At 44.4% G+C, this 14197-nt stretch overlaps 1 protein-coding gene across 1 annotated transcript in view; it reads right to left on the minus strand.

Annotated features, from left to right (window-relative positions):
* Positions 1–14197, minus strand: part of PTPRT (protein tyrosine phosphatase receptor type T) — a 708336-nt gene that overhangs the window by 434188 nt on the left and 259951 nt on the right. The window contains exon 6 of the mRNA XM_030212174.1: positions 3989–4282. Within this exon, the coding sequence (XP_030068034.1) occupies positions 3989–4282 (294 nt within the window). The remainder of the gene's footprint in view (positions 1–3988; positions 4283–14197) is intronic.

A 14197-nucleotide genomic window follows, 5' to 3' on the forward strand; every position in this document is an offset into this window, starting at 1 on the left:
CCCCCCGCCCGCCGTCTACCTTTGCTGGCGGGGGACCCCAACACAGTCTGTGCCAGAGCCAGTGGTGGGAGGCGGGACTGGTGGTTGGGAGACGGGGATAGTGCTGGGCAGACTTATACGGTCTGTGCCAGAACTGGTGGTGGGAGGCGGGGCAGATTTATACGGTCTGTGTCAGAGCCGGTGGTGGGAGGCGGGGCTGGTGGTTGGGAGGTGGGGATAGTGCTGGGCAGACTTATACGGTCTGTGTCAGAGCCGGTGGTGGGAGGAGGGGCTGGTGGTTGGGAGGCGGGGATAGTGCTGGGCAGACTTATACGGTCTGTGCCAGAACCGGTGGTGGGAAGCGGGGCTGGTGGTTGGGAGGCGAGGATAGTGCTGGGCAGACTTACACGGTCTGTGCCAGAACCGGTGGTGGGAAGTGGGGCTGGTGGTTGGGAGGCGGGGATAGTGCTGGGCAGACTTATACGGTCTGTGCCAGAACTGGTGGTGGGAGGCGGGGCTGGTGGTTGGGAGGTGGGGATAGTGCTGGGCAGACTTATACGGTCTGTGCCAGAGCTGGTGGTGGGAGGCGGGGCTGGTGGTTGGGAGGCGGGGATAGTGCTGGGCAGACTTATGCGGTCTGTGCCAGAACCAGTGGTGGGAAGCGGGGCTGGTGGTTGGGAGGCGGGGATAGTGCTGGGCAGACTTATACGGTCTGTGCCAGAACCGGTGGTGGGAAGCGGGGCTGGTGGTTGGGAGGCGGGGATAGTGCTGGGCAGACTTACACGGTCTGTGCCCTGAAAAGGACAGGTACAAATCAAGGTAAGATATACACAAAAAGTAGCAGATGAGTTTATCTTGTTGGGCAGACTGGATGGACCGTGCAGGTCTTTTTCTGCCGTCATCTACTATGTTACTATGTTACCCGCCAGCCGAAGTTTTCTTCCTTCATTTGGTTTCCGAGTCTGACGTCCTGCACGTCAGACTCACAGAAACAGAACGAACCTTGCAGATCAGCCAGTAGCGAGGTCCTCTTCTTCCAGTGCAAGGCTTCGTTCTCTTTCCGTGAGTCTGAGGACGTCAGACTCAGACACCAAACGAAGGAAGACGACTTTGGCTGGCGGGGGTTGGGGTCCCCCGCCAGCAAAGGTAGCAGATGGCGACGGTGGGTTGGCAGCGGGAGGGGGGGGGGGTTGAAAGGGTTGTCGGCAGGGGGGGTCCAGGGCCAAATCTACGGGAACCCAGGCCTCCGTGGACCCATAGCTAAGCCCCTGGTTCTGAACTAGCAAGGAAACAAAAATGTTCGTTTAAAAATTCAGCATTTCATGTAGAAATTAGTTTTGGTGAAAAAAAAAATTACTGTGTCTGAAAGGCAAATTTCACCTCAATTAGAATTTATAGTAAAACTCATTATGCAAGTCTGAATGGAGTCAATGAAATTTTATTGCAAGGAAAGTTTTAATTTCTATGAATCTTCCTACCAAAGCTCGGTGCACGGATGAGTATCTGACAATTAAGCTATGCAGCTCTCTGCCAGTGCCTTTCTGCCACCATTATGTACATGGAAATGCCAAGGTCCTTTCGCACATTTGCATAAATTTCCCAACATTCAAGATCCCAATTAAAATATGTAAACATCTCCCAGGCAAACCCGGGAAATAAAGAGTAATTCAGTCTCTTGGCATAAATAAAATCCTATCATGAAGTCCTCTTGGATTCATTCAGTTGATCAGTGTTTTATTTTATTTTTTTTTATTGACCAGTCCATGTCTTTTCATTCTGTCTAAATAACGTCCAGATTTCAGTGTCTGGTGGAAAACCTTTGCATGAATTCATCATCATTCTTTGGGACTGTGGTCACTGGTCACACTGCAAACCTCACCCATAGAGAGATCAAGTCCATTGCCTCCCCCATGCAAACTGCATCATAGCAGTATTTATCAAAAGAAAGTGGAGGCAAGCTTTGATTGGATTCTATCTATGCAGGAACAGTGGTAACACCTAAGTAGACATGAATCACTTATTTACTCTTTCCAAAAATACTAGGACTAGGCCAGGGGGCAGTCAATGAAGCTACTGAATAGTAAATTTAGAACAAAATATTTCTTCACTCAACGCGTAATTAAACTCTGGAATTCATTGTCAGAGAATGTGGTAAAAGCAGTTGCTTAGCAGGGTTTAAAAAAGGTTTAGCTAATTTCCTAAAAGAAAAGTCTGTGGGCTCTGTTTACTAAGCCGCACAAATATCTTAGCACACACTAAAACCTAGCGTGTTCTAATGTTAGAGAGACACCCATGGATGTCTCTTATCATTCAGGATAATCCACCAAAGGCGGAGAATTCAAACGTCCCACGGAGAAACACAAAGTGGAAGAGGAAGTGGGATGCTTGACCAATGAAACCGAACACTGGAAAGGTGTATTCTTCAAGAAACTAACGTTTATTTAATCAAAAGACTCGACACAAACGTTGTGTTTCGGCCGTTAGGCCTGCATCAGGAGTCTCAGTTGTTGGAAAGCGTCTGGCTAATGCTGGAAACTATACTCATCGCCTATCGAGTTTTTTCCTCTAAGGTCATTTTAAAGACCAACTTTTTTTGACATCATTCATTATTCCACTACATCAGTGCATCAGACGCTTTCCAACAACTGAGACTCCTGATGCAGGCCTAACGGCCGAAACACAACGTTTGTGTCGAGTCTTTTGATTAAATAAACGTTAGTTTCTTGAAGAATACACTTTTCCAGTGTTCGGTTTCATTGGTCAAGCATCCCACTTCCTCTTCCATTCTTTCTCTTATCATTAGCATGCATTAAGTTTTAGCGCACACTCAAGTTAGCATGCTTATAGCGTGGCTGAGTAAACAGGGCCCCGTAAGCCATTATTAAGATGGACTTGGAAAAATCCACTGCTTATTTCTAGGTTAAGCAGAATAAAATTTGTTTAACTTTTTGGGATCTTGCCAGGTACTTTTGACCTTGGATGGGCATATTTTTGGGTTAAGTACATAAGCATTGCCATACTGGGAAAGACCAAAGGTCCATCAAGCCCAGCATCCTGTTTCCAACAGTGGCCAATCCAGGTCTCAAATACCCGGCAAGATCCCAAAAATGTACAAAATATTTTATACTGATTATCCCATAAATAGTGGATTTTCCCCAAGTCCATTTAATAATGGTCTATGGACTTTTCCTTTAGGAAGCCGTCCAAACCTTTTTTAACTACACTAAACTAACCGCCTTTACCACATTCTCTGGCAATGAATTCCAGAGTTTAATTACACGTTGAGTGAAGAAACATTTTCTCCGATTTGTTTTAAATTTACTACCTTGTAGCTTCATCGCATGCCCCCTAGTCCTAGTATTTTTGGAAAGCGTGAACAGACACTTCACATCTACCCGTTCAACTCCACTCATTATTTTATAGACCTCTCTAGTCCCACCCAAAACATGCCCACAACACTTTCTCTTTGCTATTTGGGTGCACTGAAGTGTAGGACATCCAAATTCTGCTATTCCAAAATCACAACTTGGATGTTTTGGACAGATGGATGTTTTTTTTCGGGCATTTTGAGATGTCCATCTGCTTTGAAAATGAGTGACTCAAGTGCCCAAATATTTGGATAAAAATAGGCACCTTTCTACTTTGTTAACCTAGATGCCCTGTTACAAAATTACCCCTTAACTATATGGGAAAATGCTGAGCATACCCCTAACATTTAAGGCAGTGGCTGAGCAGTTATGATCAATGAGTGGGAATTGCGAATATTCAATCACACTTTAGTAAAAGAAAACCTAGGACAATTTAAGGTTTAAGAAAAACAGAATGTCCTGTGAAAAAGCTGGAATTAGGCTCTAAGAAAATGCTGATCATATATTATCAAAATAAGCCTTGACAGAAACATTTATGCAGAGAGGTGAAATCATTTGGAACTTTGTCCTGCAGGAAGTTGTGTTGTACTACAACGACAGAATCATAATAGCTTGACAAAAAAACCCCCAAAGTTTCCTACCTGCACATTTTGTTCTAGTCGTCAAAGGAGGTCCTGGGGGTCCTGTACCTCCTTCACCAGGTCTAGTAAGAAGTACTCTGATTTCGTATTCCACATCTGGGTCCAGGTGCCACAGCTTATAGGTAGGAGAATCCACAATATGGGTTTCTGCCCAGCTGCCAGATGTTGTGCGGTATTCGACCTCTTTTAATATGATAGGACCATCGCCAATGATGGAATTCGCGTTTGGCTTGATCCATAAATAAGTGGCTCCAACAGCAAGAAGCTCAGGAGGTGCAATCGGTGTGGGAGGTTCTACAACAGAGGTGCGATAGAATTGTGTTAGGAAAAATATTGATCGGTCACCGTGATTATGAAGATCAATGACCCTGACTGAATTTGACGTCAAAATTGCCAACTCCAGACTTCGCGCCTTCTGTCTCGCTGCACCCTACGCCTGGAATAAACTTCCTGAGCCCCTACGTCTTGCCCCATCCTTGGCCACCTTTAAATCTAGACTGAAAACCCACCTCTTTAACATTGCTTTTGACTCATAACCACTTGTAACCGCTCGCCTCCACCTACCCTCCTCTCTTCCTTCCCGTTCACATTAATTGATTTGATTTGCTTACTTTATTTATTTTTTGTCTATTAGATTGTAAGCTCTTTGAGCAGGGACTGTCTTTCTTCTATGTTTGTGCAGCGCTGTGTAAGCCTTGTAGCGCTACAGAAATGCTAAATAGTAGTAGTAGTAGTCTCTTGTAACCAGAGCTAATATTGTGATGTCATAATGCCTCAGGCCACCAATAAGAGCCAACCTCATCAGTGATGTCACAATGGCTTGATTGTTCTATACTTGGCTCACTTTTATTACATAGCTCTTTGAGCAGGGACTGTCTTTCTTCTATGTTTGTGCAGCGCTGCGTATGCCTTGTAGCGCTATAGAAATGCTAAATAGTAGTAGTAGTAGTAGTATCTCAAGCATAAAAGTCCTCAATCTGAGCTCGCTTGCTATTTTCTTCGTTTAGGGGCCCTTTTACAAAGACGTGGTAGCATTTTTAGTGGGAAAAAAAATCAACAAAATAAAAAGGAGGTAAAAGACCTCACGCACCGTGAGATAAAGAAAAAAAAAAAAGTGAGGATAAACCAAGGAGGAATACCAAAACGTTATTAAGGATTTTCAAGAAACGACCCGACACGGCCGTGTTTCGGCCCAAAGGCCTGCCTCAGGGGTCTTAAGCAATCTCAGGTGTAGCAGTGTAAAGAAATACACCGATGAGAATTTATGCTCAATTATTAAGCAATACAATGCCTCCTTCAATCTCTTCTCCGTGGAAAATGGAGTATGGTCCATTGAAAAACTATATTAGTGAGCAATAATGCTAGCGACGCCCATAGGATATTATGGGCGTCGCTAGCATTTAGCGCATATTTATTTTTAGCGTGCGCTAACGTGCCTTTGTAAAAGGACTCCTAAGTTAGTTATTTTGGGGGGATTTATTAAAGCAACTTTATGAAGGTACAGTTAAACATAAATTTATAAATTTTAATAAAAGCATAACAATAGTAAACTAAACAAATATAAACTAATACAATCAATGAGGTAAACTTTGAAATCGAGTGGAGTGGAGGAGTGGCCTAGTGGTTAGGGTGGTGGACTTTGGTTCTGGGGAACTGAGGAACTGAGTTCGATTCCCGGCACAGGCAGCTCCTTGTGACTCTGGGCAAGTCACTTAACCCTCTATTGCCCGCTGCATTGAGCCTGCCATGAGTGGGAAAGCACGGGGTACAAATGTAACAAAAATAAAATGGCAAATTGAAACCTAGTAACAGGACTAAAATAGCATGTTTTAATCGTAACCCAGGCTGATAACTCCCTCCCACCCCACACACACACACACACCAAAAATAGCAAAGGGACATCTGCTAAACGTAAGTAATAGAATTCATCACTTCCATAGAAAGAGATAATTGTTATGTTAGACAGCAGTGGCGTAGCCACAGGTGGGCCGGGGCCCACCCATTTAGTAACATGGAGGCATAATCGAATGTCGCCGGCCAAATAGATCGCCGGCGATCTATGTTGGCGGCGGCGCTACAGCTGGCCGGAACCTTATTATCGAAAAAGATGGCCGGCCATCTTTTTTTTTCGATAATACGGTTTAGCCCAGCCAAATGCCGTGGAGTTCGCCGGGTTTGTTTTTCTGCGATAATGGAAAGTTATGTCGGCCATCTCAAACCCCAGCCAAATTCAAGGCATTTGGCCGTGGGAGGAGCCAGCATTTTTTTGTGCACTGGCCCCCCTGACATGCCAGGACACCAACCAGCCACCCTAGGGGTCACTGCGGTGGACTTCAGAAAAGCTCCCATGTGCATAGGTCCCTTACTTTGGGAGCTGAGCCCCCCAAGCCCACTACCCACAAATGTACTGCACCCACTAAAACTGCTCCAGGGACCTGCATACAGCCTCTAGGACTTATTGCTGCTGTATAACTTTGGCACACCAGTTCACACCTGAAGACTAATCTCTCTGAAAAAGTCTTGAAATAATCACGTTTACTCACAGTTAACTGCAGATCAGAGGTTGTGCCCCACTAGCAAAGAGTCCCCTGGTACTAAGATTAGCAGTAGGTCAGAGCTGGCACAATGGTGTACAATGCCCTCTTTCAGCACCATTTAAGGTAAGAACTACGCTCTCTAACGCGGGTAACACAGAAAAGGGAACTAAAACTGGCTTACAAAAATGGCCACTACCACATGGACTAAAACAGGAAACAAAACAGGGCACACTCTGACCTGGTTGGCAGGGGGGAAAAGCACCAGGGGAGTAGAGCCTACCAACTACCAATACCTACACCCACCACAATGCATTGCTAATGTGACTCTGCAGGGCACCTAACAGAAAAGGTGTCACACTCACCCGAGAGCCACATCGCAACCAGGGAAAGACTGTCGGAGGATACAACACATTCTGCTGTCATGGAGGTGGGTACGGCATTTGAGGCTGACATAAAGGCTGGCAAAAAAGGTAGTTTTATTTTTTTTAGTTTGGAAGGGGATTGGTAACCACTGGGGGAGTATGGGGAGGTCATCCCCCATTCCCTCCAGTGGTCATCTGGTCAGTTGGGGCACCTTTTTGAGGCTTGGTTGTGAAAATAAAAGGACCAAGTAAACCCGGCAAAATACTGCTTAACACCGCTTTTTTTTTCCATTATCGCTAATTTACCGACACGACCCCTTGAACTTTCACCGGCGAAGCAACGGGAAAGCGGCGATGCTGTCAAAAATGCCACTTTCGATTATACCGATTTCGCCGCTTTTAAGAAATCATCGGCCATCTCCCGATTTGTGTCGGAAGATGGCCGGCAATCACTTTCGATTATAAGCTGGATAGTAACATAGTAGATGACGGCAGAAAAAGACCTGCACGGTCCATCTAGTCTGCCCAACAAGATAAACTCATATGTGCTACTTTTTGTTTATAGCTTACCTTGATTTCTATCTGCCATTTTCAGGGCACAGATCGTAGAAGTCTTGCCCAGCACTAGCCCCACCTCCCAACCACCGGCCCCACCTCCCAATCTCTGCTAAGCTTCTGAGGATCCATTCCGTCTGAACAGGATTCATTTAGGTTTATCCCACGCATGTTTGAATTCCCTTACCGTTTTCATCTCCACCACCTCCCGCGGGAGAGCATTCCAAGTATCTACCACTCTCTCCGTGAAAAACATACTTCCTGACATTTTTCAGGCCCATCCAACAGTAGCACACGTTTAGCGGTAGCTGGTGGGGATCCCAAACTCGGCCAGCTGAAGACTTCCCCCTGATGGTAATGAAAACACTACTCTCCACGATACCAGCATCTGCGCATTCTCAGTTTTCAGCGCATGCCAAGGTAGAAAGAAGCATTTTCCCGCCAGCTGAAATATTTTTTTGGTAGTGGTTGGGGGGGGGGGGGGGGGAGAGAACACTTGGTGCCCACCCACTTCTTGTCTAGGCCCACCTAAAATCTGTTGTCTAGCTATGCCACAGTTCTTTAATGTTTTCCTTGAAGTAATTATACTGGGTTGGATAGTACTACTGCTACTACTACTATTTAGCATTTCTATAGCGCTACAAAGCATACGCAGCGCTGCACAAACATAGAAGAAAGACAGTCCCTGCTCAAAGAGCTTACAATCTAATAGACAAAAAATAAATAAAGTAAGCAAATCAAATCAATTAATGTGAACGGGAAGGAAGAGAGGAGGGTAGGTGGAGGCGAGTGGTTACAAGTGGTTACGAGTCAAACGCAATGTTAAAGAGGTGGGCTTTCAGTCAAGATTTAAAGGTGGCCAAGGATGGGGCAAGACGTAGGGGCTCAGGAAGTTTATTCCAGCTTATGTGGGGCTATGGGGATATTCAGTCACATTTAACCAGTTAATGGCACTGAAAATCCCTATTAACTGGCTAGTTCCAAACCCAGCTAATTTAATGGCAGTCCATGAGTGGAGTGGCAACTTAGCCGGTTAGCAGAGATATTCAGTCCACTAACCAACTAAGCAGCGGCAAGCCCAAAACGGGCTTACCGCTCGCTAAACAGGAAGTACCGCCAGCCATATTCCCCTCCCCTAGTGTGCCGTCATACTCAGTTACCACCGGGTTAGCACGGGAGCTCCTACCGCCACCTCAATGGGAGGCGGCAAGGGCTCCATCCCAAAATGGCCGCATAGCAAGTGCTTTATTTATTTATTACTACATTTGTACTCCGCGCTTTCCCACTCAAAGCAGGTTCAATGCGGCTTACATAATAATATGGATTACAGAGTATTGATAGAGAAAATATTAGTTAATTATAGCAGAGTAATAAAACGAGATGGGTAGGTAGAGATGGAGAAGGATGAAGGGAGTAGGAGAGGTATGTGCAAGGTACTTGCCACATGACCATTTTCTGCAGGAAAGAGAGACTTCCCTTTTACCCGCTGCGGAAAAAGGGGGCCTCAGCGCGCGTGAAAATACACCCGATGCCAGGGCAGGCCCCCTTTTGCCGCAGCTTGGTAAAAGGATCCCTAAGTAACAAAGTTAGGATAGCAAAAAAGGCTGTCCTAACTTTATGCAACAGTTTATTTAACTGGGCACCAGCCAATGATTGGTTAAACTTCATGGTTGATGGTCATACCCGTACCCTCCGCTCTCAAGACAAATCCCTCCTTTCAGTACCCTTCTCCACCACCTCCAACTCCAGGCTCCGCCCTTTCTGCCTCGCCTCACCCCATGCCTAGAACAAACTCCCTGAGCCCATACGCCGGGCCCCCTCCCTACACATCTTCAAATCATTGCTCAAAGCCCACCTCTTCAATGTCGCCTTCGGCACCTAATCACTACACCTCTTCTCAGGAAATCTTAACTACCCCATTGACATTTCGTCCTTTAGATTGTAAGCTCTTCTGAGCAGGGACCGTCCTTAATTGTTAATTTGTACAGCGCTGCGTAACCCTAGTAGCGCTCTAGAAATGTTAAGTAGTAGTAGTAGTATGGGCCATGTATGCCCCAGCATTGACAATCCGAGGTTATTTCAGCCTGCATCTGGAAGCAACTTGCTAGCCACATACCACGGTGGTTTAATCTCAGGCCCTTTTATTGCTGAAGAGTCTCTATATTAATGGGCATAATTTTTAACGTATGTTAACTAAGACATGAGCTAAGATTCATGGGCAAATTCCATTGCCATACAAAATTTGAACGTGTTAACATTACCCCCTCCTCCAGTGTTCATAGTAAGTCTTGCATTAAAATCTATTTTAAATCCCTCCCCCATCACACACAATTAGCTGTAACCTCATAGTTATTAATAATACCGAGTGTATTATCCAGCTTAATACTTGCAAAGATTAATATGCTTCAGCTAAGGCTGAAAAACCAAATAGACTACAGGACTAGAGTTTGCCTACTCCTGGAGTGTAACATGCCTCAGACATTTTCATAGTAGCAGTCTCAACACAAGGGACTGGGGGGGTGAGGTGCAAATCTAAACCAAGCACTGGGGTGAGGTGCAAATCTAAACCAAGCCAGTAAGGGACCCACCAGCTCTAGCACTGAATCTATGCAAGACATAATTCCAATGGAATGTATCCAACGATGGGTTTTGAGACCATGTAGGCCCCCTTTATAAATGTGAAAAACAGAGTAAGGGTCTACACAATCTTCAAAGTTCATGCACTACTGTACTTTTATTTTTTTCTTGGTTCAGTACAAAGTTGAACTGTACATAGATTTCAGTTTTCTCCCAAGATTAATCCAGCTACTCCAATTTTAGTAAGTACTGTATTTTCACAGAGAGTCATTTACTTCAGTACTATTTTCCGAGCTATCAAAAGCAGATCAGACCTAAGGGTAGGTTTGGATTTAGCAGCGATGTATTAGGTGCATTTACTCATTACTTTGATTTGACATTGCACAATGCGAGAGGATTTCAGCAGGCAGCTTTGTTATTACCAGGCAAGTGTAGCATTCAATGGATACTACAAGGTGTTCATCAAATTCTGTACAACATCCAAGCACACGTGATGCAGTAAGAAAAAATGACCTAAGAGTGAAAAAAAATGTGAAAAGCTGTTCAACAATTTTGGCATCAAAAAACAATTTTGTAGTAATCCAGAAGGACAGTAAGGAGATGTGGATTGTGTGCCACTAGACTGAGCCTAAAAATAAATGTGTATTCCCCATATTCCCCATGTGTGGAGAAGTGGCCTAGTGGTTAGGGTGGTGGACTTTGGTCCTGAGGAACTGAGTTCGATTCCCACCTCAGGCACAGGCAGCTCCTTGTGACTCTGGGCAAGTCACTTAACCCTCCATTGCCCCATGTAAGCCGCATTGAGCCTGCCATGAGTGGGAAAGCGCGGGGTACAAATGTAACAAAAATAAAATAGATACTATTGGAGATTCTACATGGAATGTTGCTACTCTTTGAGATTCTACATGGAATGTTGCTATTCCACTAGCAACATTCCATGTAGAAGCCTGCGCAGCCACATTGGTGATCTGCAAGGGCCGACTTCTACATGGAATATTCCTAGTGGAATAGCAACATTCCACGTAGAATCTCAAATAGTAGCAACAGTGGAGGAGTGGCCTAGTGGTTAGGGTGGTGGACTTTGGTCCTGAGGAACTGAGTTCAATTCCCACTTCAGGCACAGGCAGCTCCTTGTGACTCTGGGCAAGTCACTTAACCCTCCACTGCCCCATGTAAGCCGCATTGAGCCTGCCATGAGTGGGAAAGCGCGGGGTACAAATGTAACAAAAATAAAAAATATCCCATGGAGGTCTGCCGAGGTGGAGGAACACTGAGATCCCACTGTAGAGAACAGAAAAACAAGAGGAGCGGGAAACAGACCAGACTAACTAGGAATAAATGAGGAGACTTCAAACAATGATAGACAGTTTATTGGTGAAGACTCGACATAGCACCGTGTTTCGGCAGTGAGCCTGCTTCAGGAGTCTTTATAAAAAATATGTAAAAAAACATCAAATGGTGAAAAAACGTTGATGCATGCAGATGAGGAAATATGGTCTTTAAAAAGACCTTTATCAAAAAATCCTTCTGTGTGAAGTGAGCTGTTTCTGCGTGCATCAATGTATATTGACCATTTTGAAGTCTTCTCGTTTATTCCTGGTTAGGCTGGTCTATTTCCCACTCCTCTTGTTTTTCTATTCCCCACATCCCAACAGATTGATTCTTACCTTGCTACCTAGGACATCTCGGGTCAGAAATGTGGTCATAGCAGTGTTCCACTGGAACGGTTGAGAGGCTGGCCACCTCAATCCCCAAGTGATTTATGATGGCCAAATGCAAAACTAACAAAGAATACTAAGATCCGTGACAGCTTTAGAAAAATAAAACATGTGTGGGGTCGATATTCAAAGTGGTTTAACTGGCCAGAAACGGCTCCTAGCCAATTAAATCCTTTGTTCGGGGCTCTCCTGCTGATATTCAGAGGTCAGTGCCACTGAATCTCACCACAGAGTGCTAAACTCAAAGCCAGCTATTTTGTGGACAGTCCAGGGGAAGAGTCAGCATTTATGTACTTCAGCACCTTGAGTATTGTGTTCAATTCTGGTCGCCGCAGCTCAAGAAAGATATAGAAGAACTAGAAAAGGTGCAGCGAAAGGCGACAAAAATGATAGCGGGGATGGGACGACTTCCCTATGAAGAAAGACTAAGGAGGCTAGGGCTTTTCAGCTTGGAGAAGAGATGGCTGAGGGGAGACATAATAGAGGTATATAAAATAATGAGTGGAGTGGAACAGGTGGATGTGAAGCGTCTGTTCACGCTTTCCAAAAATACTAGGACTAGGGGGCATGCGATGAAACTACAGTGTAGTAAATTTAAAACAAATCGGAGAAACGTTTTCTTCACCCAACGCATAATTAAACTCTGGAATTCGTTGCCGGAGAACGTAGTGAAGGCGGTTAGCTTGACAGAGTTTAAAAAGGGGTTGGACGGTTTCCTAAAGGACAAGTCCATAGACCGCTACTAAATGGACTTGGGAAAAATCCACAATTTCAGGAATAACTTGTATAAAATGTTTGTACGTTTGGGTAGCTTGCCAGGTGCCCTTGGCCTGGATTGGCCGCTGTCAGGGACAGGATGCTGGGCTCGATGGACCTTTAGTCTTTTCCCAGTATGGCATTACTTATGTACTAGTGTCAATATTCAGCACCTAACCACATAAGTTAAGTGGTCAAATCAGACCTCGTAAAAGTCAGTCCTATCTATATGCGGAGTCGCTCAAGCAGTGAAGTGCTGAACATCACACTTTACTGCACAAGAGATAGTCGGCTGCATAAACCTAGCACTGAATATCCAGGAATGATGCTGGCAATGGCTAAAAAAACCGCTCACTGCCACTGACTATCTACCCTATGTTTCTAAAGTGGCCTTCATAAATGTGTATGTTCCAGCCCATATGCATGTATTTTGCTATTTCATAACATACATGTGTATTCTTTACTCTTTAGTGCACTTGCTATACCTCAAACTGATGCACAGAGCTACATGGTTTTGCATAAAAAATATTCAAAGCCAAGAGACAAGAAAGGAACTACAATATAAGATAGGATAGGAGGGGAGAAAGATGACAACACCCAAACAAATGAATAAGGGAAAAACTAATAGGGTAATGAAGAAATAAAGGGGAGGAGAGAGTAAGGGGGGGAAGGGAAAAGAGGGCACCTGGACTTGACCATCACTGTCCGCTGCCAACACATACATATTTGTGCACTCAAGTTGATTCTTTTGATACTTTACACGACCATGGTTATAAACCAGATTCCCCCACTGCACATAACTTGTACATTTAAAAAAAAAATCCTCACAGTCTTGCCCTGGGATTTGTAGTATGGAATGTTGCTACTCTGAGATTCTGCATGGAATCTTGTCACTCTTTAGGATTCCAGAATCTTGCTATTCTTTGGGGTTCTACATGGAATCTTGTCGCTCTTTAGGATTCCAGAATCTTGCTATTCTTTTGGGTTCTACGTGGAATGTTGCTACTCTGAGATTCTCAATGGAATCTTGTTACTCTATGGGTTATACATGGAATCTTATCACTCTTTAGGATTCCAGAATCTTGCTATTCTTTGGGGTTGCCATGATTTGAGTTTCTGCCAGGTACTTGTGCCCTGGATTGGCCACTGTTTGGAAACCAGGATACTGGGCTAGATGGACCATTGGGCTGACCCAGTATGGCTACTCTTATGTTCTTTCAGAACAGGCAGATCCTACTCTTAAAACATTATGGACCTCTCAATTCTGATTTGCCCAACTTGGCGAACATTCAGTCCCTGTTTTCACACTTATCCAGTTTACAATGCTTCGGAAAATGCTCCAGTAGAAATAATTAAGTTATTTTGATACAAACTGTTATATAGCAATGGGAATATAACTAGAACCTGGAAAAAATTAATCTGCACAGTAAATGTTCCACAGTGTAATGGATTATCTGTAGCAATTATTCTTATTGCAGGATGTGTGGGAAGTCCTCTAGCAAAAAGAGACATGAATGGAATGCTTACTCTGTTAAAAAAATGAATTACAATATATTGATGGACTATTATGGGCTCTTTTTCCTTTCCCTTTTCCCTCCTTTCAACTTATTCTTCTGCACTCTCTGTTTACAACAATATATTGTAATTGATTAATAACCGGGTTGGCGATTGCCTTCTCGGTTTAATATGAGCCACATTGAGCCT

Source organism: Microcaecilia unicolor, chromosome 8, assembly GCF_901765095.1.
Source record: "Microcaecilia unicolor chromosome 8, aMicUni1.1, whole genome shotgun sequence".
In the NCBI taxonomy this organism is placed as follows: domain Eukaryota; kingdom Metazoa; phylum Chordata; class Amphibia; order Gymnophiona; family Siphonopidae; genus Microcaecilia; species Microcaecilia unicolor.